The sequence below is a fragment of the Zingiber officinale genome, chromosome 5A, assembly GCF_018446385.1.
Source record: "Zingiber officinale cultivar Zhangliang chromosome 5A, Zo_v1.1, whole genome shotgun sequence".
Taxonomy (NCBI): Eukaryota; Viridiplantae; Streptophyta; class Magnoliopsida; order Zingiberales; family Zingiberaceae; genus Zingiber; species Zingiber officinale.
Window position 1 is genome coordinate 102,305,526 of NC_055994.1, and position 27,410 is coordinate 102,332,935.

General features: G+C 40.3%; 1 protein-coding gene across 1 annotated transcript in view; it reads right to left on the reverse strand.

Annotated features, from left to right (window-relative positions):
- LOC121981268 (xanthine dehydrogenase-like) overlaps positions 1-19,411 on the reverse strand; it is a 38,088-nt gene extending 18,677 nt beyond the window's left edge. The window contains exons 1-4 of the mRNA XM_042533708.1: positions 19,106-19,411; positions 17,620-17,719; positions 2,195-2,303; positions 227-1,723 (exon numbers count right to left, since the gene is read on the reverse strand). Of these exons, the coding sequence (XP_042389642.1) occupies positions 227-1,723; positions 2,195-2,303; positions 17,620-17,719; positions 19,106-19,241 (1,842 nt within the window). The 5' untranslated portion in view covers positions 19,242-19,411. The remainder of the gene's footprint in view (positions 1-226; positions 1,724-2,194; positions 2,304-17,619; positions 17,720-19,105) is intronic.
- Positions 19,412-27,410: the final 7,999 nt, after the last annotated feature.

The window sequence follows — 27,410 nt, forward strand, 5'->3', positions numbered from 1 at the left end:
AAATATTTGGAATTACTAATAATATATACTTTTATAGAACTAAATGGAGATATAAGATCAAGTACTAGACCCTATATAGTAGAACTTACACAATTGGATGATTATGATAATCATATATGAAAAAAAGACAATTTCACATTAAAGTTCTATAAAGAAGCATAGAGTAAGCATCCAAAACCAAAAAAACATTAATGTGATAAATATTTATAAAAACTTCATTGTGTACCTGTAGCTTTGACGATAGATGCATAGCAGGGAGTCCTACAGCTGTCCCATGTTTGGTCAGTTCATAACACTGAATTCCTCTAGTTAGTGGCCTATAATTTGGTTGTATGGCTGACAGACCAGTTGCATTCAAGCCTTCAATTAAAAATCCTTTGTGATTCAATTCATTTGTAACAAATGAAAAAAACTTAAAGAAAAAACTTGAACTTAGGGATTTGCGGAATTCCACCATTCCTCCTGGTGCATTTTCTGTAAGAACAATGTCCTCTTGCAATATCTTTAGAGCACCCTGCAATAAAATATCATCCCATTTCTTTCCAATAAGATAATTCTCAGTCATAGTTGCAGTCAAGGAAACAGGAGCTATGCCTCCATAAACAATAGAGGCATCAAGAACTTCTAATGTTCCATGGTCATGTTTAAGAAAAACACGCATTCCAGCATTAACAAGTGCAATGTCATCTTCTCTCCGATGTGCTTGCTTAAATTCCTTAACAAATTCGAAATGTCTAGTCCAGGGTAGGAAGATGGAGAGTAGTATTTCATCATATGTAAGATTAACTTTTCGATAAGAAAGAAAAAAATCTTTAGCAGGAATTGTTCTAACATTTCCTTTACAGCTTATAACTTGGAAAATTGCTCCTGCAGCCATCCAAAGTGGATTCAAGTCTGAGATTGGGCTAGCAGTACAAATATTTCCACCTACAGAAGCAACATTTTTTATCTGATTTCCAGCAAACCATTTCAGCTGCTCCAGGATTGCTTTACATGAAGAAGTTTTATCATCAGGATAATCTGCTATTACCTTCCTAAGAAATTTCTGAAGTTCAATGAGTCGTACAGAGGCACCAATTTCAAGTCCTTTCTCATTCAAGCTTAATATATTAAGCTCTGGCACATGTGTGACAGAGATCAAAACTTTGTATTGAAGATTCTTAAACTTTGTTTCAATTCCTACTTCAGTATTGCCAATCACAAGCTTGGCATCTCGATACAAAGATTTCAAGTCTAATACTTGCTGGAGTCTAAGAGGTCTGTACCACTTAATTCCTTCAAATCCATGTAAACGAAGTGACATAACTTTCTTTAAGAGAAGTTCTGGCGGGAAAATGAGTTCCTTTTCACTGTACAAACTTCCATCAATTTTGTTGTATAAAAAGGGGTTGTACTGCTTGCCACGCGTTGAGGTTTCAGTACTATTAGTTGTTCCTTTTCCACAGTCGCATGGTTTTCCAGTTGAAGGGCAAATAAAATCACCAGACAAGTTATTTTCTGACATTGTCTTGGTATATATTAGATCATCAGTTTTTGCAAAGACACGAAAAGCATCAAGAATTGGCCTATAACCTGTGCAGCGACATAAATTTCCTGCCAGACATTCTTCAATTTTCTCTTCAGAAGGTGGCTCATTACAAGATCTTAGTAGTGCATACATAGACATGACAAATCCAGGAGTGCAAAATCCACACTGTGAACCATGCGCTTGGGATAATGATTCCTGGAGTTATATCAAACACACAAGAAATCATATAATCAGAGCAATTAGTTGAGACAAAAATGACAAAGGCAATAAGAAACTAGCAAACTGAAACAAGTATGGAAAATACATCACATTAAACAAAAGAAACATGGGTACTATGTGGGAGTAAGAGTGGCTATTCTTGTAGAAAAATCAATCCATATCTATAAAATGTAGTCATTTCCTTTGTCAGTAATTACACTATTGTCGACACACTATCATTATTCCAAACTTCTCCTCAGATTAATGGTTTAAAAACTTAAGAGGGAAAAGAATTAATGGTTTAAAAAAATATAAAATTAATAGTTAAATAAAATAAAGAAAAAAAATGAGGAGAAACAAAGACTTTCATATAGAACAGAATAAATAATTCATAAGAAAAAATTACACAATCCTCTAATTGATCTTATTTTCACACTATAAATTAAGCATTGAAGCGAACAATTGTACCTGAATGGGGTGCAAGCTTCGTCCACTATCTCCAATTCCTTCAACTGTTATTACATGCATACCTTCAACAGAATATAACGGAGCCAAGCATGCATTTATAGCATAGTGCCTATACAGGTCATAATATGAGAAAATTAACTTACAATCTAACAAATGGAAATTTCTGTGAGTTTCATGACATTGAACAGAACTGGATTTTTAAGAAAACACACTATACAACTATGCGGTGATGATGAGGGACCCCACCCCGCAGAAGATAGCTGCCACGATAGAGGTCAAAATCAAGGCGATCAATGCTCAGATATCATTGGTCAGGGGTGACCATGCCCCGACCGAGGGGAGAAGGTTCCGGTCCAATCCTGCGTTCAACACGGGGAGGTGTCAAATGACCGACGCTCAATGGATTATTGGACGCCGAATGGAGGAGAAGACGAGGTGTAGAAGCCGGGCCGAGCGGCTACCCCGCTCGGCCAGACAGTAGAGCTTGATATGGGCAGAGTTCAACTTCGGCCGAGCAGCTACCCCGCTCGGCCTGGCAACAGGTCTCAGCGGTGGCAAAGTGGAACTTCAGTCGAGCGGACACACGCACGGGAGTAGCGAGGTTCTGGACGACCGGACGGGACACCAGAGCAACGAAATTCTGGCTGAGCGGCCAACCCGCTCGGCCTAGCAGTACACTCCCTCTGATATCCATCAACATCCTTTTGTGAGTTGGTGCCGCGGACACCGGGCATGGACAGCCAGAAAATCATACAGCGGAAGCTCCCACTGTCACTTCAGAGATATGCTCGACCCGTTAAGGTATTGTGTCAGGGACACTTTATTGACAAGTTTTTTATGGAAAAGTTTTGAGAAGCGTGCTCGCCTTGGGAAGCATGCACACACGCTACAGGAACTCTATATAAGGGGAGGTCCAAGTATCGACGGAGGTACGCAATACGCGAGACACTGTGCTCTCTACTGTTCATTTTTGCTCCGCCTTCTGCTTCATCGCCGGTAATTGACTTGAGCGTCGGAGGGCCAACGTCGTGGACCCCTTCCCTGGTTCGGCACTGACGTAATCTGTGTTGCAGGTTTGAGCGGAGTCTACAGGCGGTCAGCGGGAGCGCCACATCCCCAGCTTTCCATCTCATCAACTTTTGGACAGGATCATATTTGGCGCCGTCCGTGGAAACTTAACCTGCATCCGAGCCGAGAAGATGGAGGCCGCTGGACGACTCACCACCGTGACACTCACAAGGAAGAGCTCGACATGCTCGTTCAAGCTAAAGCGGCAAAGATGATCGAGCAGCAGCAACAACAGGCGTTAGCCGATCGACAAGCGTCGCAGCCTGCAACATCGGTGGCCGGGAGACAAGCGGGACAGGAAGACCGAGCGGAGCAAGTCTTCGTATAGGGGCAGAATAGAAGGCCGATAGGAAGCGCCGCCCGCGCCGATCCCCTTTCATCGCGCCTTGTTCCAAACCCCCTCAGAAATAGCCCAGGCAAATCAAGAACGAGGATCGTCTTCAGATGATGCTCCCGTTTGAGATGCACGAAAAGGCAAGGCGCCCCGAAGCAACGCGTCGTCCGAACGAATCAATCGGCAATTCTCCGAGGAGATCTTACAAGACCCTCTGCCCAGACACTATACCCCGCTGGCGATCGGGACATACAACGGATCGACCGATCCAGATAATCATCTGGATAGGTTCGATAATGAAGTCACGCTGCACCAGTATGCAGATGGGGTAAAGTGCCGAGTCTTTCTTACTACCCTCTCTAGATCGACGCAGCGTTTGTTCAGAAGATTGCCGGACGGATCCATATGCAGCTTCAAGGACTTCTGAGCTGCATTCTTACATCATTTCGCCAGCAGTCGACGCTATCAAAAGACGAGCGTCAGCCTCTTCTCCCTGAAGCAAGGATCAAAAGAAACGCTCCGGGCCTACATACAGCGTTTCAATCAAGTAGCCATGGACATCCCCTCGTTCTCATCCGAGACAATGATGAACGTCTTCACTCAGGGGCTCGTCGAGGGAGATTTCTTCCAATCGCTCATCAGAAAGCAACCCAGGGACTTCGACCGCATGCTCAAGAAGGCCAACGAATATATAAATGTGGAAGAAGCCCAAGAAGCCAGAAGAAAAGAGGCGCCGACCGAACCCTCGGCGCCGACCATCAAGGCAGCCATCAGCCGCCCAAAGGGCCAAGGGTCGAAGGATCATGGCCACACCAGGAGACCAGGACACATGCCGTGCAGCATGTGGCTTCCGGTCGGCAGAAGGCGGCAAAAGGCAAGATGTGAACGCCGATGTTCCACAACATGCGTAATTGTCGCAGTCTAACACCAATCGTCAACCAACCGGCTCCGAAAGGATACCGCCGCCGATCTCCTTCTCCCGATTAGCGACAAAGACATCGATCTACTAGGCGGCGAGAGGACGAAAGAAAGGCGCCCGAGCGGCACCATCAACATCGGCGGAGGGATGAGATTGATCCCTCCCGAGTCCCGACCGAGCGAAATAGACTCACCACTCGAGAAGAAGAAAACATAAGCAACGCATCCCAAGGAGAAATAGGCATAATCGCCGGAGGGTCGACTGGCAGCGACTCCAACAGAGCCAGGAAGTCGTACACTCGGCGGCTGGAGATCCACGCGGTGGGATACAGCAGAGAGAAGGTCGAAGGGCCCGAGATCAACTTCAGCCCCAGCGACTTGGAGGGAGTAGAGATCCCTCACGTCGACGCGCTGATCATCCGGGCGGTAATCGCTAATTATACTATTCATCGAACCTTTGTTGATACAGGGAGTTCGGTGAACATCATCTTTAAGAAGGTGTTCGATCAATTACAAATTGATCGGAATGAGTTGCTGCCCATAACGACCCCTCTTTACGGTTTCACGGGCCCGACTAGCCATCTCGCTCGGGGAAAACCAATGACGAGAATCAGAACCACGAACTTCATCGTGGTGGATGCACCGTCGGCCTACAACGTCATCCTGAGCCGATCGGCCCTCAACGAGTTCTGAGCAGTGGTGTCTACTTACTGTCAAAAAATCAAGTTCCCGGTGGACGACCGAGTGGGCGAAGTCAAACGCGATCAGTTGGTCGCTCGGTGATGCTACGTCGAGATGGTCAAGACCGAAGCGAAAAGCGCTCGGAAGAATCCGCGCTTGGAGGTAAACGCAATCACTGAAAAGCCTCCCACATTGGTGTACGAAGAAAAGGAGGAGGTTCAAATCCACCCCAGCCGATCAGAAGCAACCACTTTTATCGCTGCCAACCTGGAGGTGGAGAGAAGGCAGAGTTGATCGCCTGTCTTAGACAAAATTATGATGTGTTCGCCTAGTCGACACACGAGCTTCCCGGTATCTCCCCGAGCGTGGCTCAGTATGAGCTTCATGTCCGACCGGATGCTCGGCCAGTGAAGCAAAGAAGAGGGACTTCAGCGTGGAGCAAAATTTGATCATCCGGACGGAGATAGAGAAGTTGTTGGAGGCCAGCCATATTAGGGAAGTTCAATTCCCGAGTTGGCTAGTCAATGTCGTATTAGTCTCCAAGCCGGGCAATAAATGACGGATCTGCATCGACTTCCGCGATTTAAACAAGGCATGCCCAAAAGACTTCTATCTGTTACCTAGGATAGACGTGGACTCAACGACGTGTTGCGAGCTGATCTGCATGCTCGACGCATATCAAGGATATCACCAAGTGTCGCTCACCCGAGAAAACCAGGAGAAGGTCAACTTCATTACGACCGACGGAACGTACTGCTACAACGTCATATCGTTCGAACTCAAGAATGTCGGAGCCATTTACCAGAGGTTGATGAACAAGGTGTTCCGATGGCAGATCGGTCGTAATATAGAGGTATACATCGACGACATATTAATAAAATCCCTCCGAGCTACTGACCTGTGCGCATATATCGAGGAGACCTGTCGAACGCTGAGAGCTTATGGGATAAAGTTAAACCCTGGCAAGTGTCTGTTCGGCGCGAAGAGTGGTCACTTCGTGGGTTATATCGTCACCGAGAGAGGCATCGAAGTCAATCCAAGCAAAGTCAATGCGTTGCAAGACATGCCGTCACTTCGGAACATGAAGGAAGTTCAACGGCTAACCGGTCGGATCACGGTGCTGTCCAGATTCATATCCAAGTCATCCGACCAAAGCCTGCCATTCTTCAAAGTGCTTCGCCGAGCTACCAAATTCCAATGGGACGCCGAGTGCGATCGGGCATTGGAAAAGCTCAAGGAATATCTAAACTTCTTCCCTGTACTGGCCAAGCCGGTTGTTGGTGAGCCACTTTAGATTTATCTATCATCCAACGAACATGTCGTTTGATCGGCTCTAGTTAGGCAGAACGACCAAGAGCAGCAACCTGTATACTTTTTGAGCCATATATTGAAGGATGTAGAATTTCGCTACACCAGTCTTGAAAAATTAGCTTATGCTTTGATTCTCGTCGCTCGGAGGCTTCATCCGTACTTCCTAGTACACACAATCATCGTGCTAACTAACAGTGCCTTGGGACGAGTCCTTCTCAACCCCGAGGCATCAAGAAGGCTAATCAAATGGACGACCGAACTAAGCGAATTCGACATACAATATCAACACCGAACGGCAATCAAGGCTCGGGCCTTGGCGGATTTCGTCATAGAGGTCCAGAATGTCGAGCCGGAGGCAACATGGAAGATATATGTGGACAGCACGTCCACTCGACAAGGTAGCGGAATCGGCATATTGCTCATCTCACCACGAGAAAACTGGATGCAGGTTTCCATTCGGCTTGACTACCATGCCACCAATAATGAAGCTGAGTATGAAGCATTGATAGTCGGCTTACAGGCAGGCCGGCATGTGGGAGCCATTAAAATCCTCATCCACTCGGACTCTCAGTTGGCTGCTCAACAGCTATCCAGGACGTTCGAGATAAGCAATGTCCGACTCAAGCTCTATGCGGAGGCCTTTGAGAAGCTGAAGGCCAACTTTCAGGAGGTCGTTATACAAAAAATCCCTCGATCGGAGAATTAGACGGCAGATGAGTTAGTAAAATTGGCTAGCTCATTGACGCCGATCGTCATAGGGCAGCCGATTGAACAGGTCTCGCTCATGGCACATATCGACCGAATGGAAGGAATAACCTTCCCCAACGACTGGAGAACGACCTTGTTAGAGTTCTTGCGGTCAAGAGCCACACCTGCCGATCCGGAAAAAGCTCGCTTGCTGAAGAAGAGGGTCGGACGATTCACCTTGATTAGGGACCAGCTCTATAAGAGAGTCTTCTCCAAGCCCTACTCAAGTGCGTCGAATCGGAAGATGCTGAATACATTCTACGGGAGGTGCACCAAGGTTCCTACGGAGATCACCTAAGCGGTCGTGCGTTAGCTCGAATGATACTCCTGACCGGATATTTTTGGCTGACCCTCTAAGAATATACCGCTCGAACGGTGGCCACCTGCTTGTCTTGCCAGAAGTATCACAACCTTCCGCACCGACCGAGCGAGGAAATGAAAGCGTCCACAGTATCTTGCCCGTTCGACCAATGGGACATGGATATCGTTAGGTCATTCCCCATGGCAACCGATCAATGAAAATTTTTGCTCGTCGTGGTGGACTACTTCTCGAAGTAGGTGGAAGCCAAGCCGCTTGCAAGAATAACCGAGCAGATGGTCATTAAGTTTGTTTGGCAGAGCATCATATGTCGATTCGGCATCCCACGTCGACTCGTATCAGACAATGGGAGGCAATTTGCCGATCAGGGACTCAGAGAGTGATACGAGGACTATGACATCCAACATACCTTCACCTCTGTGGCCTATCCCCAAGGCAACGGACAAGCCGAAGTCGCCAATCGAGAGATCCTCAAAGTTCTACGCGCTCAGCTCGACCACGTCGGAGGCAGCTGGGTCGACGAGCTCTCCAGTGTATTGTGGGCCCTTCGCACGACCCCGAAGGAGGCGACCAGCGTAACCCCCTTTCACTTGGTATACGGCGGCGAAGCAGTCGTCCCCATGGAGATCGAAGTAGAATCCGATCGAGTGCAGTACTACAATGAAGGAAACGTCGAACGGAGGCTCATGGAGCTCAACTTAGTGGACGAAACACGGGCGAAAGCAGCTGTTCGGCTCACAGCGTATCGACAACGGATGAAACAGAACTACAACCGGAGGGTGATCCTGAGGTCCTTCCAGGTCGATGATCTCGTCTGGAAGAAAGTGAAGTTGGTCGGTGACGTCACCAAGCTCGAAGCCCCATGGGCGGGACCTTTCAAGATCGTGCAGAAGCTCCGTTTGGCCGCCTACTACATGGAGGATGAAGAAGGCAGCTCGAGAGGCTATGGAGCGCAAATCATCTCCAACCCTAAGGGTCGAATGAGAGGTGCGCGAGTGAATACATGTATTTTTGTATGTTTCTCGAACACTGGGCAAAATATGAATAAAAAGCGAAGGCCTCTTGAGATGTGTCTCCCTCAACAGTCGAGCGGCGACCTTAAACCTGATCTACGTCAATGGTCGAGCGGTGACCTTAAACCCTGTTCTACGTCAATGATCGAGCGATGACCTTAAATCCTCGTCTTCCCTAATGGTCGAGCGCTTAAACCCGGGTCTACATCAACAATCGAGCAGCGAACCCGAGATCATATCAACGGTCGAACGACGATCTTAAACCCTAGTGTTCGCCTAATCTTCCTCAACGATTGAGCGGCGACCTTAAACCCTTGGCTCAGTGAGCGGGCAAGCATCGATGAATAGCCGACCGTGAACTCAGGCTACTCAAAAGATCGAAGTCTTCAAAATAGACCGCTCGGGACTATTCTTCAAAATAACCAATCGGAAGGTCACAAAATCATAATGGAACTCTGAAGACAAAAAGGATCGATCAGTTGGATAGACTAATCGTGGACGATCGGAGGAGTCACGAGGCCACGAGTTCTTGCAATGCTCAAAAGATGAGTTGAAAAAACAAATACAAGGAGAAAAAGCTTGGTCGGACAGACAATCATTCATTAAAACTTCAAAAATTTTACAGGAGCTCGCGACCTCACTCAAGGTAATCCAGGGTGTCATCAGGTAGCGACGCGGTAAGCTTGTCTGGCTAATGATGTTACTGGTCAGAGCTACCGACAGGTAGCCTCCCTCTCTGAGCTAGTCGATCGTCGAATCGGACAGCCTCAGCATCTTGGTAAGTCTTCAAAGCCGTTCGGGAGGCCTCCAACTTGTCCTTCGCGATGGCCAGTGCATTATCTTTGGCAGAGAGTTGGTCGCGAAGGGCAGCTTCTTCGGTCGACCGACTGTTCCGCTTGGTGACCAGAAAATCCTCAGCTTCCTTGAGTTTCTTGGCGAAAGCCTGGGCCTCCTTATTCTTCAGTTCGAGGTATTCGATGGCCCAAAGCTTCCTCGCATTGGCCGACTCGATCTTGTTGTCAAAGGTGTTGACCTGCTTGTTAAACCGAGCCAGTAGAGTGGCCTGCTCTGCGCTTTTTCCCCGCTCGGCTTGTAGCAGCTGGTTGCTCTTCTCCAGGTCAGCCTTCAGCTTAGCCACTGCAACATTCGTCTACTGCTAAGAGGAGGATGACTGACCGCTCGACGCTTTCAGTTTCTTCACTTCCTCCTCCAAAAATGCGAGCTTTTGGCACATGATTAGGTCTCCACCCAATACTGCAAGTAAGAGAATATAAGCACCGGTCGAAAATAAACTGTGAAAATGCAACACTTACCCCAGTAGACATCTGGGTGTGGCTGTCCGCGAGCGCCCCCGGAGGCATCATCGCTGCGCGGGCTCGGGCATCCACCCATATTTGGGCGAGCGACCCTTGGATGATTATTTGGTGCTCGGGAGCTCGGGATTCAGCACTAGATTCGCGCCACTCCTCGGTCGGAAGATGCAATACCGTCGTTATATGGCGCTAGCTGCTCGAGGTTGATTGTGCAGAGGTTGCTTACTCGGAGGGTCGTGACGAAGACGCCGAACGGATGTCAGACTTCTTGACCTTCGATTTTGGTGGCATGAAGGCCACTAGCGGCGCGTAGACGGCTCCTTGTGGAAGACCGGACAAGGAGGGAGTCCGGTCAGACGACGTAGGAGCCACCGTCTCTTGGACTGGAGCGGGGGTCGGCATTTCAACTTGTTCGGCAGACCGCACCACCGAAGATACGGAGCGTGATGAAAGCTCCGTTCGGCGCCTCTTGCGTCTGATCAATGGCTCGCCTGAGGCGGCTGAGCCCGAAGCCTCCTCAACTTGAACGACCGGAAGCCGTTCGGAAGGAGGTTGTGAGCCACCAATCGCTCCACCACTTATCAAGACGGGAGCTGCTTCGCTCTCATCTTGCGGCTCTTCTTGTGAGCCGACCGGCTACAAGCCGCAGCTCTCCAATTCTTCCACAGCAGCTGCATTGATCGCAACATCCGCAAGCTTCGCCTTATCGGTCAGACGTGCACATAGTATGACTTCGGCTGCAAAAGAGGAAGAAAAATTAGTTAGAATCAAAGGAATGAGTGAAGAAATCTCATACCTAGGCTGGACAGAAGTCGGGTGCGGATCAGATTCAGACCGAAGATGTAGAGGGCACCCTCCAACAGCAATTTATGGATGTCATACTTTTGACCGGCCAGCATGGAGGCGACGTTGAGATACTCCGATCGGCTTTTATACTGTTTCAAGGGAGGTTGGGCTGCCACATCGAGCTGCCAGTGGGTCGAGAAGTCCGGCCGCTCGAAAAGGAGTACAAAAAAGAAATATTCCCTCCAATGCTTGTTGGAGGTCGACATTTTGGCGAAGAAAACTAAGCCCACTCGGGCTTGGAAAAGAAAAGTCCCCATCTCGGAAAATTTTGGATAATAAAAATAGTAAAAGATCCAGGGGTGAGAGGAATGTCGTCCAGGCGGAACAGGATCACTATCCCGAGTTCGACACTAGTTGATGAAGATACGGAAGTACTTACATATGGCGGGAAGAAGGGGTGAATAGGAAACCGCAGACAGTAAATTGATCCCTAAAGAAACAAATGCAACCAGGCGGTGGAGAATTTGGCTGATCGGAAGGAGAGAGAAGAAAGACTTGATAATCAGCAAGAAATTCATAGGCGGCAGTCAAACTCTCAGCATCGCCGATGTCAAACCAGAACTCAGTAGAGGTGTACCAGAGCCTAGGGATGCCAACGGGAGGCTGTGAGGAACTCACCATCACAAAAACAAGGGACGGTGAAGAGATGCGAAGGGAAGAAAGCCTACTGGCAGAATTATCGCCGAAACACTAAGAGACGCTGAAAAACTCGAAGACGGGGAAGTACAGAGGAAGAAAGCAAGGTGCGATTGGAAGGAAGCTTACTAGAGATCGCAGAAGGTTGCCGAAGAAAGGGGGCAATGGAGTAGATCGCGGTGCCACCAAGAAGCTTGTAAACGAAGACGACGCAGGGTAACGAAGATGAAGCAGGCGATGTTTATAAACCCCGGGATCGGCCGACTAGTGCCGTCCGATCTAGGTCTCGGAAACCCAGGTAAAGATCGGGCCGTTGAATTTGAACCGTTAAACATCACATCGCCAACGGATATCCGCCTGTCACGTCAGGCCATAGTTGTAAAAAGCGGTCGCTTCACTCGCTTAAGCGCGAGGCGTAGCGAGGCGAAGGCGGCTCACTTCTGTGAACTCTGAAGCGCAAGCCTTCCAAGAAGCGTGCGCTTCGTTACGCGTCGCAGTGCTTCCCTGCGCGTCACGACGCTTCGCTGCGCGTCGCGAAACTTTCTCTACTTTCCTTTTTTTTTGATTTGTTTTGTTTATAAGTTTAAAGCCCTAAACAACCTCATTAATGTTCATCTGCTATTCTGCTTCAAATCGGTGTTGCCTCTTCGTCTTCCTCACGTCGCGATCGTCCCTTCCAGGTAAGCTTCGTCGTCTTTTCCTTGCTTCATTTCTTCCTGTGAAAATTAAAAGCTTCTTCAGTGAAATCCTGCCGTCGGAAGCTTCTCCGACGTCCGGCGACGCTTCCGGCGCCATCGGAGGCATCCGGCGAAGCTTCCAGCACCGCGGGACGATTCTAGCGGCACCAGCGGCAGCAACCCGTGATGCCTCTGGCGGCTCTGGACGCCTCCGGCGGCGCCGGAAGCATCGTCGGACTCCTCCGACGGCTCCGGCATCATTGTCGGACGCCTTCGGCGTCGCCGGCAGCGTCTTGCCACGGTTCCGGTGCCGCGACGGTGTCGCGATCGAGCGTGAGCCCTGTAGCCCAGCGTCAAAATTTTTTTTTGTTTTGTTTTTTTTTTTATGCATTTAATTAAATTAAAGAACTCCTCACTTAAATAGGGTATTTCGAATAGGTTTTATAAAGCCTAATTAAATTATCCCAATAAAATATATAAAATTATATTTAAATTAAAAAAATATAATAATTTTTATTACTTAATATAAATCAGATTTAAAAATTATTAAAAATATATTTAAAATATAAAAAACTAATAAAGTTTATTAATTAATATAAATCAGATTTAAAATTTATAAAAAATATATTTAAAATATAAAAAAAACTAATTAATTTATATAAACATATTTAAATATATAAAAAATATATTAAAAAATTTTATTAATTCAAATAAATCAGTAAATTAGTTTTAAAATTTAAATACATAAAAAAATTTAAAAAAATTAAAATATAAAAATCTGATAGATTTTATTAATTAGATTTAAATATATAAAAAATATATTTTAAATATAAAAAATCTAATTAATTTATATAAATCAGATTTAAATATATACAAAATTTATTTAAAATAAAAAAATATTAATTCAAATTTCAAATAAATCAGTAAATCAGAATTAAAATTTAAATACATAAAAAATATATTTAAAATAAATAAATTTGATAAATTGTATTAATTAGATTTAAAATTTTAAATATATAAAAAATAAATTTTAAATTTAAAAAACTACTAAATTTTTTTAATTCATATAAATCAGATTTGTATTCTATATTCTATAATTAATTTTTTTTTTACTGTTTTTTATTTTATTTATTGATTGATCATTATTATTGATTTCATTTTCAGCAGTATTGATTCTTAACCATGTCAAATACAACAACTCCATCAACTCGAAAGGATATTGCTTGGAATTATGCAACATGTTCGGATCCTAAAAACCCAAATGTTGTTGGTTGTATTTTCTGTGGTAAAATAACAAATAGTGGAATTTATCGACACAAGCTACATTTAGTTGGGGGCAATAGAAATGTAAAAGCTTGTCCGAAATGTCCCGAGCATGTTAAAGAAGAAATTAGAGAGTTCATGCAAAAAAAAAGAGTAATTTGAAGAATCAAATGGATGAAATTCCTCATTCTGATGATGTTGATAATTTGGAAGATTTGGAAGAACATGAAGAAGATGATCATCAAACTAAAGTGAAAGGGAAACGACCAATATCTAATTCAAGCAACCATCCTACGGTCCAAGGTAAAAAGTGTAAACAAACTGGACCTATTAACCTTTATTTTATGAAAGATGTTGATGAAATTGTCAAGCAAAACGTGCAAAAAAATAAAGGACAATTTGATGAAAATAAAAAGAAGTTAAGAGATATTGCAGTTGAGAAATTTGCAAGATGGATGTATGATGCTAGAATTCCCTTCAATGCTGTAAAATATGATTCTTTTGAGTCTTGTATTGAAGCTATTGGACAATTTGGATCGGGGATGAAACCTCCATCATATCATGAAGTGAGGGTTAAGTATTTAAAGAAGGAGTTGGCAAATACGAACTCGCTTCTCAAATCCCATGAAGAAGATCATGCTAAGTTTGGGTGCACAATCATGGCAGATGGATGGACCGATAAAAAGGGTAGGACTCTTATAAATTTTTTGGTGAATGGTCCCAAAGGAAGTGTATTTGTCGAATCAGTTGATGCTTCAGGCTATTCTCACACAGCGGACAAGATGTTTGAGTTACTCTCTAAATTTGTATATCGCATTGGAGAAAAAAATGTGGTTCAAATTGTAACAGATAATGCAAGCTGCAATGTCAGTGCAGGTAATATTTTAATTTTTTGTTACTTTCAAGTTTCAATTATAATTGAATTATATTTTTAATATTTTTTTATTAAATTTATTTGTTTTTTCAGGTCGTCTTTTGGAAAACCGATTTCCACACTTGTACTGGACTCCCTGTGCAGCTCATTGTTTAGATTTGTTGCTGAGGATATATTCAAAATTCCTCATCTCAGAAAATTGCATAAACGAGCGTTGATGGTTAATGGTTATATTTACAACAGACCACAAGTATTGAGCATGATGAGAGAGTTTACTGGACAGAGAGACATGGTAAGAACCGCAAAGACACGTTTCCCAACCGCTTTTTTAACTTTAAAGCGATTTCATGTACAACAAGCAAATCTGAGAAAGATGTTTACATCTGAAAAGTGGGCAAATAGTCGATTTTCTAAGGAGGTTGCAGGAAAACATGTAGCAGAAGTGATATTGATGCATTCTTTTTGGAAAAATATGGTTTTTGCATTAAAGGTTGGTGGCTCATTGGTGAAAGTATTACGGCTAGTAGATGGTGAAAAAAGGTCTCCTATGGGTTATATCTATGAGTCAATGGACAGGGCCAAAGAAGCTATCGCTGCGTCATTTAACAATAATGAAGAGAAATATCGTAGCATTTTTGAACTCATTGACAAAAGATGAAACATTCAACACCATCGACCTTTGCACGCAGCTGGATATTTCTTGAATCCAGAGTGTTTTTACTCAAACTCTGATATAGAAAATGATACAGAAGTGATGGAGGGTTTGTACAAGTGCATATCCAGATTAGTGAGAGGTGAGGATTTACAAGATAAGATCACGAATCAATTGGAAAAATACAAGAAAGCAGAAGGACTTTTTGGTTTGCCAATGGCTATCCGACAAAGAACTTTAAAATCACCAAGTAAATTTATAAATAATAGATTATGCAATATTAATATTGGATGGTAATAAAGTTAATCTTATAATTTATATGTTTTTGTATTTTAAGCTGATTGGTGGTCTTCTTATGGTGCATCAACTCCTGAATTAAAAACATTTGCAATGAAGATTTTAAACCTCACATGCTCTTCTTCAGGCTGTGAACACAATTGGAGTGTTTTTGAACATGTAAGTTGGAATTTTTTTTATACATATTAAAATTTATATTATGAACTTAACCTTTTACTTTTTAATTTTGTTTTGTAGATACATTCTAAGAAAAGAAATAGGTTGTCTCAACAACGATTGAATGATTTGGTATATATCAAGTACAATAGAGCTTTGAGGAGAAGATATGACATGCGAGACAAAATTGATCCTATTACTTTGTCAGAGATAGATGATAGTAATGAATGATTGTTGGGTAAATTGGATGACAGTGATAAAGACAATGATAATGATTTTGTCTACGAAGGTGAAGATTTGCGTTGGAGTGATGTAGCACGAGCATCTGGGGTTGGTGAAAGTGCATATGGCTTTCGATCTCGAAATGCATCTTCTTCAAAAGGGGCATCATTATCTGCATCAACAAAAAGAAAACTATCTTCAGCTCAAATTAGTCTTGTTAATGAAGAATAAATTAATCTTGATGATCAAACTGAAGAAGAGGATACTGATGGATACAAATCAAGCGATGGAGCTGATGACGTAGATTTGGACAATGAAGATGAAGAAGATGATTATTTTGATATTTGATATTTCCTCTATTATATTTTCAAAGACTTGTGATTTTCAATAATCTACAACTTCATCAAAGAATATTTGTTTATGGTTATTTGGATTTTCAAAGACATTTTGAAAGATTTTTAATAAATATAAGAGTCCTATTGTTTATTACGCTTTTTTTCTGTAAAGCCCGCGCTTCGCCTTGCGCTTTGCGCTTTAAGCCCCAAGACCCTTGAGCGCTTTTTTGCGCCTCGCGCTTTTGATAACTATGCGTCAGGCGTATGGCGGCAACAGGCGTGACACGTGGCGCATCGCCACGGGCCGACATTTAATGAGGGCAATTAAAAGGCATGGGGGCGCACTCAGCCTTAATGCGTGGAGATTTGCACGATTTCCTAGAAATCAGGGTGACGTAAGCTCGGATCGCGCTTACCCAAAGAAGCCCCAGAAGAGATTGACAAGTATGAATGCTTGTTGTTCCGATCGGCTTAAGGGAGCATACCTACGGCCGAACGACAAGCTTCAACAAGCCGACCGGCAGAGAGCGGTCACACAGCCGACCGTTGTATCGCGTTAGCCCGATCAGAAATCAAGGAGTGACGAAGTCGATCGGATGGCACGCTTCACAAACAATTATCCAGTCAGTCAGACTTGCATCCTTCTTCGACTAGACTTGAGAGGGAGACATGTGATGCGGTGATGATGAGGGGCCCCACCCCACGAAAGATAGCTGCCACGGTGGAGGTCAAAATCAAGGCGGTCAACGCTCAGATATCATCGGTCGGGAGGCGACCATGCCCCGACCCAGGGGAGAAGGTTCCGGTCCGATCCCGCGTTCGACACGGGGAGGTGTCAAATGACCGACACTCAATGGATTATTGGACGCCGAACGGAGGAGACGACGTGGTGTAGAAGCCGAGACGAGCGGCTACCCCGCTCGACTAGGCAACAGAGCTTGATATGGGCAGAGTTCAACTTCGACCGAGCAGCTACCCCGCTCGGCCTAGCAATAGGTCTCAACAGTGATAAAGTGGAACCTCAGTCGAGCGGACACACATACAGGAGTAGCGAGGTTCTAGACGACCGAACGGGACACCAGATCAACGAAATTCCGGCCGAGCGGCCAACCCGCTTGGCCTAGCAGTACACTCCCTCTGATATTCATCGACTTCCTTTTGGGAGTTGGTGCAGCCGACACCGGGCATGGACAGCCAGAAGATCTTACGGCGGAAGCTTCCACTCTCACTTCAGAGATATGCTCGGGCCGTTAAGGTACTATGTAGGGACACTTTACTGACAAGTCTTTTCAAGGAAAACTTTGAGAAGCGTACTCGTCTTGGGAAGTGTGCACGCACGCTACAGGAATATAAAAGGAGGTCCAAGCATCGGCGGAGGTACGCAATACGCGAGACACTGTGCTCTCTACTGTTCATTTTTGCTCCGCCTTCTACTTCATCGTCGGTGACTGACTTGAGTATCAAAGGGTCAACGCCAGGGACCCCTTCCCTGGCTCAACACTGATAGGTTTGAGCGGAGTCTACAAGCGGTCAGCGGGCGCACCACATCCCCAGCTTTCCAGCTCATCGACTTTCGGACAGGATCAACAACAAAGTATACCAAACCCCTTCATAAATCGATTCATAATGTAGCCAACAATAAAAGCAATCAATCTCATGCCACATAAGCATTTTGCACCATGAGTTTAGTGAAATTCAAGATTCCATATCGAACAAAAAATTTATCAATAAAAGTAATTATGCTAATCAGAAAATTTACTCACTGTGATTTCCTTGACCGTTCATCAAAACAGGAAATCATTACTGTGCAAGCTCCACAGCCACCTTCACCACAGCCGAGTTTCGTTCCTGTTAGACCAATATCTACATCCAGGAAAAAAAATGGAGTTATCATGTTGTTTACAGTCATAAAGATCTATTGAAGAACAACCAAACAACATCAAACTCTCAGCAAGAGAAACAGACAGATTCAAAAAGATGGTGGTTGAAACAGAGAAATTATATCACAAAGATAACTCCATGAACATGATTTAGTTAGAAAATAATTAGGAAGCCAATCACGGGCTATGCTGCCTGTACCTGTACCATACATCCTGTATTGAACTAATTAGGAAGTTTATATACAGCTCTAGGATATTTCTTAGTTTGTGTAACAGTTTCCTTTCCTTATATTCTAGAATAGTCTATATATAGTAATATAAAAATACTTTAGAAATACAACAAAGTATAGAGATTTCTTCCTCCATTTTTTGTCATGTTGCAAATGAATTTTAGTTGATTCCATAAAGATCTCATATTTGCTAAACTTTTAAGGCTGCTTAAATTGATTATAAATTTTTATTTGTTTGTTTCCATGTTACTCTTTATTTCTGTTTGAGTAGGTATTGGTTATTTATTCCCAAGAAAAGACTTAACAAGTGTCCCTGCTCATTGCAACAATGAATCGAGCAGATACAATTATATTCAGTCACCAAATACAAGTGAACATTATGTCTTCAACTGCAGTGATATGGCTGGAGATGCAGAGGGCTTGGCTTTTTTCTGTGTCATTGTAAGTTTTTATTTGTCATGCTTTGGTTGGGAAATGCTTCTCAGCCTAGAAACTCGTCATTCCCTCACAAGAGAAGAAACAAAAGAAGACGACATAATATGTTGAAACCTGAAATTAGCACTATCAAGTAGGACCAAAGGGCATTGATCAAAAGGGTTCAAGAGAAACAACAACAACAACAAATAATATGGATATTCTTAGGTAGACTCCAGTCACGTGTCATTCTTGCAAGGTGCAGACTTCTAACCTCTCTTTGATTTCATTGTGTTTACATTTGGTTCGCTGAATTTTCTCAAAAACCTCATTTGGTTTCCTATCGTTCTCGTTTATACATAACTTTGCCTCATTTGGTTCAAAGCCTTATTCTATTTACTCAAAACTTTAGAATTATAGGGCCTTGCCCATTAAATACGCAGCTTTCCATCTTCCCTTATAGTTAATCCCTTCTTCGTAGATCATTCCTAAGCCTAACTTCTTCCCCTATTTTTTGGCCTCCTATTTCCCTTTTACGTAGAAAAAAAAAATCCAGTAGGGGCTTGCGATGTCAAAGTGTCTCTACCACAAAAAAACCATTAAAAGAGACGACGAAGAATAAAGCTATACTGCAGAAATCAATATGGTGAGTCCCCAAAAGAGCAAACTTTACATTAATTTTCCATAAGATAAAGTTGCACAAATAAACGAGGGAAATTGCAGACCTCTTAGGTACTGAAGAAGGGTGAGGTGCGCTAACCCATCGGGCAACACCCTGCGGACACCGTTGACGTAGACGACAGCCTCCGTTGACCATTCTCCCTCAGCGACCACCTCCTCTGCCTTGATTAGGGAGCCCATCTTTCGACTCTCGATCCAACCTTCGCGTACTAAAACTATTTCAAGATCCGAGGAAACCCCAAGCGAGAGCGAACCGCCTCACCCCAGCGTTCCACCGCCCTTCTGGGAGCAGAATCGAGCGGATCTCAGACGAGGAGGCGCGGACAAAATTGCGACGCCTGTCAATGGGATGAATCCGTTAAATAGAGCAACTTAGCATATAGTTTTTCAAATTTAATATGCCATTTTTTTTTTTTTAAGCCCAGTTTAGGCACCAAGGATCGGCAAATTAGCATATAGCTATATTAAATTCATGTATTTAATCCTAATAATTCAATGATTATATACCCATATCCTCACACCTTATAATTATTATTAGTGTGCCATTGATTAATTCCATTTTACTCTTACACTTTAAGGAGTCTTATAAATTCTTCCCTAACTTTAGAACATCCATATCAATCTCACTATCTAAAATACATAATTTAAAATTAAAAAAAAATATTTAATTAAATTTAAATATTCATTTTTTTTAATGGACCATATATCTATTCTCTAAATTTAGAAAAATATTATTCATAATATATAATTTAAAGAATGGAATAAAATTTACTGTAAAATTTTTTAATAAGAAATTCTTATGTCTTAACAATGACTTTACATTTTAACGTGCCCTAGTTTTATTTTTGGATGCTGAATCAGTGTGGCAACTGGAAAGGGCTGCATGAGATAGCATAAACTGTTATTTTGGGAATCTTCTACAAGATTCCATTAGGTTACGACGATACGTTTGTGGGCCAGCCTGACCCAAAGTAATATGCTGTGCTGGCCACAAGATCACTAAATCTGTTTTTTTTTTTTTCCAGATTTGGTTTGACTCAGCTTGTCAAAAGATCTTTTGCCTTGACAATTTTTTCGAATCAGCCATTCATATTGGGATATATACAAACCGAGCCCTTGTTAACTCCGGCACGGAAAATAAACGTACACTGGATTTAACTTTTGCCTATTAAATTAAATGGCTATTTATTTTTAATTAAATTGTTCTTGCGGGAATGATATTTTATTTAGAAAAAAACATAAGGACAGCATTAGATACTACGGAACAGAAAGAGAAAATCTTTTTCTTAATGCGAACATGACGCGGCATTAAATGCATGGCGACATCACAGAATGGAATTATGGAAGAGAAGTTTGAAATCGGACGCGTGGATAGAAAAAGGGTTTTGCTGTTGACCACTTCCTACTTCTACCAATAATTCCTACGCAATGTGATCAATTATCTATCTTATAAAAATTAAATGAAGGAGGTTCGTCGCAAAATGTATGGTAATGCAAAGTTTTTGAAAAACATTGTTAAATTAAAAAAAAAAAACTTACATAAAAAAATTCTAACGGCTGTAGAGATTATGTTTGAGATTTTTAATTTAAAAATAATAATGAAATTTTAAATCTATTTTTTTTTATCAAAATTAGTAATGTAAGTGAGATCATTTTAATTAAAGATTTATGATTTGATAATATAAAATCCAAAAAAAAAATTATAGAGGTTTTATTATAGTGGAGAAAGTAATAATTTTTTATATTTTTGACATTACAATGTGTGGTATATTAGGATCGAAAAAAAATTCATTTAAAATTCTGATCGTAAGAATATTTAATGCAATAGTAAAAGATCTCTTGATTTAATTTTCATGTAGGACGATTTATGTTCGCACTACTCAAGCTACTAGGATAGTTAAGCTGCTTGTTAGGAGCAGATTGTGCTTTTGAATAAAAGTGAACCACGAGGAAAGTCACTCATCTCCCGAATTAATTAATCAAATCAAAAATCTAAGTATCTTATTGAAACCATAAAAAAGTATTTTTTTATTATTAATAAATAACATTCCTACTCAATCTATATGATAAAAGTTGATAATGCTCATCTGAATATCTGTCACTTTGACCTCACATTGTGACAGAATGATAAATCTAATATCGGACAACCATATGATAGAGAGGGAACTTCACCGTAAGAGTATGTGCTTATCGGGATTTAATCCCAAATTTTATATGGTAACATTTTTACAAAGTACTAGTCCGGATTACCTCTGAGGGTGCATTCCCACTCTACCTAATTCTATTTGATTTAATTTTAAAATTCTTAAATTTAAGGTAATATGTCCCAAATATTATAATAGTTATAATTCCTATTATATATGTAAATTGGAAGGATAAAGAGAAATAATTAAGATATAAAAAATGAGACGCGTGGTAGTATTTTGATAATTAATTAAAAAAATCACATTTGAATATTCTAATAAAAAGGCACAGCTGGTTGCGTTTACGTAAAAGGATGGTCACTTCCGACTCACAGGTCCCACCACTAGGGGAGCCTGATTGTTCACTGCCGTGGAGTTCGAGAATTCTTGTCAAGATATTTTTTTGACTTTGAATGTGCGGTTTTTTAAGCGTAAATGGTCCTAGAATATCTAATACTAAACTTAATTTCTTCCTCAGTCTTGTATCAGTTGAACATAAGAAAAAAGTTATTTTCATCCTGTATATAAATTTTTTTTTTTAACTTCTTTTTAAGTATTCATAGCAATTTTTCTATCTAAAATACATAATTTAAAATAAAAAAAAATATTTTATTAAATTTAAATATTCATTTTTCACTCCACATATATCAATTTCCTTATTTATTCTCTCTCCTTTATAATATATAGGGAATGAAATCTATTTCCTAAATTTAGAAAAATACTATTCATAAATGTAAAATTTAAGGAATAGATAGAGCCTGATGTAAAGATTTTTTAGCTACCCTATCTAAAATTTAAGGTAAAATTTTTATAGATGGTAACTATTATGGATGCTCTAACTCTTTAGAGTACATACAACAACAACCAAGCCTTTTCCCACTAGGTGAGGTTGGCTGTATGAATCATTTTACGCCATTGAGCTCTATCTCCTATTATATCATCATCTATATTTAAATAAATTTTATCTTGTTTTATTGTTGCTAACCAAGTCTTTTTTGGTCTTCCTCTTCCTCGTTTGATATGCATGTTTAACATAGTTTCACATCGCCTAACTGGAGCATTTATTGGTCGTCTAAGTACATGTTCGTACCATCTCAAACGTGTCTCTCGGAGTTTGTCCTCAATAGATGCAACTCCGACTTTCTCTCTAATGCTCTCATTCCTTATTTTTGTCAATCTTCGTATGTCCACACATCCACCTTAACATCCTCATCTCTGCAACTCTCATCTTATGCTCATGTGTTTGAGTCATAGCCCAACATTCAGCTCCATATAACATAGCAGGTCTAACAACGGTTTTATAGAACTTACCTTTAAGTTTAAGAGGTATTTTACGGTCACATAAAACACCCGACGCTCCCCTCCATTTCACCCATCCTGCTTGTATTCTATGTAAGACGTCTCTCTCAATTCCTCCATCATTTTGTAAAAATGATCCTAAATATTTAAATCTCTCGGTTCCGGGCAACTCGTCATCTCCTATCTTAACAATTGTTTCATTACTTCTAATATTGCTAAATTTAAATTCCATATATTCTGTCTTTAATCTACTAAGCTTAAAACCTTTCCCTTCTAGTGTTTCCCTCCAAGATTCTAGCTTAGCATTTACTCCTTCACGTGTCTCATCTACCAAAATAATATCATCTGCAAACAACATACACCACGGTACTGTGTCTTGAATGTGCGCAGTGAGTTCGTCCATAATTACTGTAAAAAGATAGGGACTTAGGGCTGATCCCTGATGTAACTCTATCTTTATTGGAAATGCTTCAGTTACTCCGCCTGAAGTCTTTACTCTGGTCGTTACATCCTCATACATATCCTTAATTAGTTCAATATATGTTACATAGAGTACATAGATTTACCTAATTATTTTTATTTTTTTTAGATACAAAAATTTAAAATAAGGTATAATTCCTCATAAATGTAACACATTTAAATTATAATTTAATATATTTTTTCTTATATTGAGCACGATTCTTTTTTCACTTAATCAATCGATTGATATATTAGATTATAGTAAAATTATGTTGAATTTAGGAGTAATTATATTTTATTTTGGACTTTTTTACTTATAAAAAATAATAGTATAATACCTCATACGGAAAAATAGTCATATTTAATTTGATAGAAAATATATTAAATTTTAATTTATACTTACTAAATTTAGAAGGAATTATACTTTATTTTAAATTTTTTATACTTAAAAAAATAAGAATAATTAGATAAATAGGCGTGCATTAGTAAGTTAAAGTAAAAGAAAATTTGTATGTAAAGAATGGAAATAAATTTTTTATGATACAAAGATTGATGAGGAAATTGAATTTACACGCAGAAAGTTTAGGACAATAAACACGCTTTTAAGTCTTGAAATTCTTAAACTTTCATATTTTCTAAAGGACATATTTAATTCTACAAATATTCTTCCCATCTTTCAATCCTAAATTTAAGTAAAAAATTAATTTTTTTATTTTAAACATAACTAATCTGAACCAAACTAAATCAAAAAGTTTCATACAAAAGCCACCCTAAAAACTCAATTTTTTTTTTAAAAAAAAATACACTATTAAACTCAAAATGATATTCTAAATTTATTCATATTTTTTTAAAAAAAAATAAATTTTAATAAAAAAATTTAAAAATATAAAAGGAGATTAATAAAATAAAATAAAATAAAAATTTATCTTTTAGATAGCTAATTAGAAGAGAAAAAATAAATTAATTAAAATAAAATAATATAAAAAATAAAAAATAAAAATTTCTTTAATGCTGTTTTGATTAAAGCATCATCTCTTTAGTGCTGTTTTTATTAAAGCATCACTGTATTGGTGCTAATTTCATCAAAACATCTAGTATTGATTTCTTAAAAGTATCACCATTTTGTATTGATTTCTTTAAAACATCACCACCTACATAAATCTTTAAAAACAAACTATGCACTACAAGGAAGCCCTTGAATTTGAGACTTTATGGCACGATGAGATTGATGAGCTCTAGAGAATCCTATGAACTAGAATTTGGTTCCATCAGAACTGTTTAAGGTCATCAATGGAGGTTATCCAAAATTTATTGATGGACCTAGAGAACTAAAAATTTTGAAACTTGGACTGGAGTAGAAGAGGAGAGTATAAATAAAGTATATGTGGTGTTCAACCCTAATTCTAAGATTCTTATATGATGTTACGGGTCTATGTCAATTAACACACTATTTGATTATTTTTTTAAAGCACAGCTAAGAAGACCTTGAATATGAGAGTTTAAAGTACAGTGAGACCAAGGAGTACTGTAGAAGTCTATAGGACTTGGATTAGGTCTCATCAGAGCTGTCTAAGGTCATTAATAGATTTTGTCCGAAACTCATTAATGTACCTAGAGGATTTGAAATTTTGAAAGTTGGACATGGAGTGACAAGGAGTGAAAAGAAGATAGACATGGTATATAACCCTAATTCTGAGTCTCTTACATGAAGTTATAGATCGTGACAATTGACACGTTAGTTGAATTTTTAAAAATAGATTGTGAACGACTAAGAAGACCTTGAATCTAAGATTTTAAAGCACGGTGAGACTAAGGAGCACTGTAGAAACTACATGACTTGGATTGGATCCTATTAGAGTTGGTTAAGGCCATTAATGTATTTTATTTGAAACTCATTGATGAACCTAAAAGATTTAAAATTATGAAAACTAGACATAGAGTGGAAGAGAAAAGTGTAGAGAAGGCAGATATGGTATACAATCCTAATTTTGAGCCTCTACAAGAAGTTATGAGTGTTGATTTCGAAAGGTAGAGACTACAGTGATGTGTTTTATAAAGATCAACACTATTGTATTAGAGAAATCACAACACAATTGTGTTGATTTCGAAGGATCAAGACCATTATGGTGGTCTTTTATAGAGCTTGTAACCAATATGTTGGGAAAATCACAACATAGTAGTACTAATTTTGAAGGATCAATATCAATGTGGTATTATTTTATAAAGATCGGCACCACTATATTAGAGAAATCACAACACAATGATGCTGATTTTGAAATATCAAAACCTATGTGATGTTGTTATTTAAATATCATAACCAATATGTTGGAGAAATTGTTAGGACCCTTGGCGGCCGATTAGAGGAGGGTGAATAGTCCCTGCACAAAAATAAAAAAAAATACCTTCCTCGAACTTATAACTTAATATAACACTTACATAAAAGAATAATAAAGAAATTAAAAAGAAAAAGGCACTGAGAAGTTATTTAATTATAATCGGAGAGGTTGTTAATCCAAGAAAGTTAAAGCGTACTAAAAAAAATCTCCTTTAGGCGGAAAAGTCTCTTTACAGCAATGAACACACAACAAGACGAAGTTAAAACAGAAAAGGAAAAGAACACAAGTATTGTTTGGATATTTCTGGTTGTTCTTAGCTTCTGGGAGCAGGGCTGCTTATATAGCCTTGCTCGGCACGCTTGGAAGGGTTTCAGGCGCTTGGAGGGGGATAAAACCTTATCCCGATACGTTGGTCAAAGACCATGTCGATCTTAATAAAATTTTGGATTCCGAGCACCCGGACTCCAGGCGCCCCGGACTGGTCCAGGCGCCCCGACCAGGTCCGGGTGCCTTAAAGGGTGAAAGTCAACATTTTGTTGAATTTCACTCCGGGCCTCCAACTTCAGCTCCATTTGCTTCAGTCCAGGTCTTCCGCTCCAGCTCCGTTCGTTTGGGTGATTTCGGCCATCCGGAATAGAGATCACCCGAACCCAATTTCCAATCTTCTCGAGCAAGCTTCCGCTCTGGCTTCTCGTCCCTCAGAAACGCCACACGCCTCCTTCTCGTTTGGCCGAGTACTCTTCCGCAGCACCTCGTCCCTCAGATGCACCAAGCCCGTCGATTCTCTCCCGTGTCGTCCTTCTTGCTAGCTGCGTCTTTTGCTCGACGCTCTGTGCTACTAAGTTCCTATACACTTAGACACAAGGTTAAATACAACAAGACCTAACTTAACTTGTTTGATCACATCAAAACTGTCTTGGGGTACCAACAATCTTCCCCTTTTTAATGTGAGCAACCCAGGTTAAGTTAGGGTAAACCAACATAAAAGTAAAGGAAATAAATTTTGTAATAAAGTACAAAAAGTAAAAAAATAAGTTACCTCCCCCTAGACTTAACCTTCTTCCCCTTCTCCCCCTTTGATCATATAAAAAATGGGGTACAAAAAAAAAATCTAAGGGTATTTAAAAAATTCTGATTTTCCAACAATTTTTTAAAAAAACTTATCATGTTTTTTTGAAAACTTTGAAAGTAATTTTGATAGCACTTAAAAAAATTTACAATAATTTTAGAAAATTTAAGTTTTGCAAAAAAACAATTCTAAGTAATTTTTTTTAAAAAAAATCTAAGTTAGAAATAAAATGTTTGAGTAACTATTTAAAGTATTATTTAATTACATTTAAATATTTTTGTCAGTTAGTCAATTAAACATTTTATTTCATTAATTGGCTTCTAAGTTGTGGCGAGGCACTAGACCTTCTTGGTTATTAGAGCAACAACCACTTTCTAGACAAAGTCTCTTAAGAAAATCAAACATTTAATCTACTCTCTGAAAGCTCTAAGTCCAATTAAACTTTAATTTATATAAGTTTTTGGAACCCAATATAGGTTCCTTCCTATAGAATTAATCAGAAATTTTAAGGGAACATAACATTTGAAAATTTTTCTAATTTGACCCCTGTGAAATCTAAGATACCACCGTAGTCTTTTAAAATTTTGAGTTTGAACAGTTAAATATGTATGATTCTTCAAGTTTTCTACTTGTGTCTTCAATTTATCATTTTTCAATTTTAATTTCTCAAAATCTTCTAATAGACAAGATTTGGCTAGAATTAATTTTAATTCTTTATTTTCTTTTTCTAGTTTGCAACAGTCTTTAGATAATAATTTAACAAATTTAAATAATTTATCGGGAGGAAGAGATCGTACCTGACTTACCTTGTCGATCTTGTTATCCGTACCTCCCTCTGAACTGCTACTTTCTTCCGATGTCGCTCCCCCTTCATCGATGCTCTCGATGTTCATTTCGAACGAGCTTGCTTCGTTTTCGTCTTCTTGATGACTTGCTACTAACGTAAGTCCAGCGATGGCTTCAATTTCTGATTCAGACGATGTTTCGTCCCACGTCGTCTTTA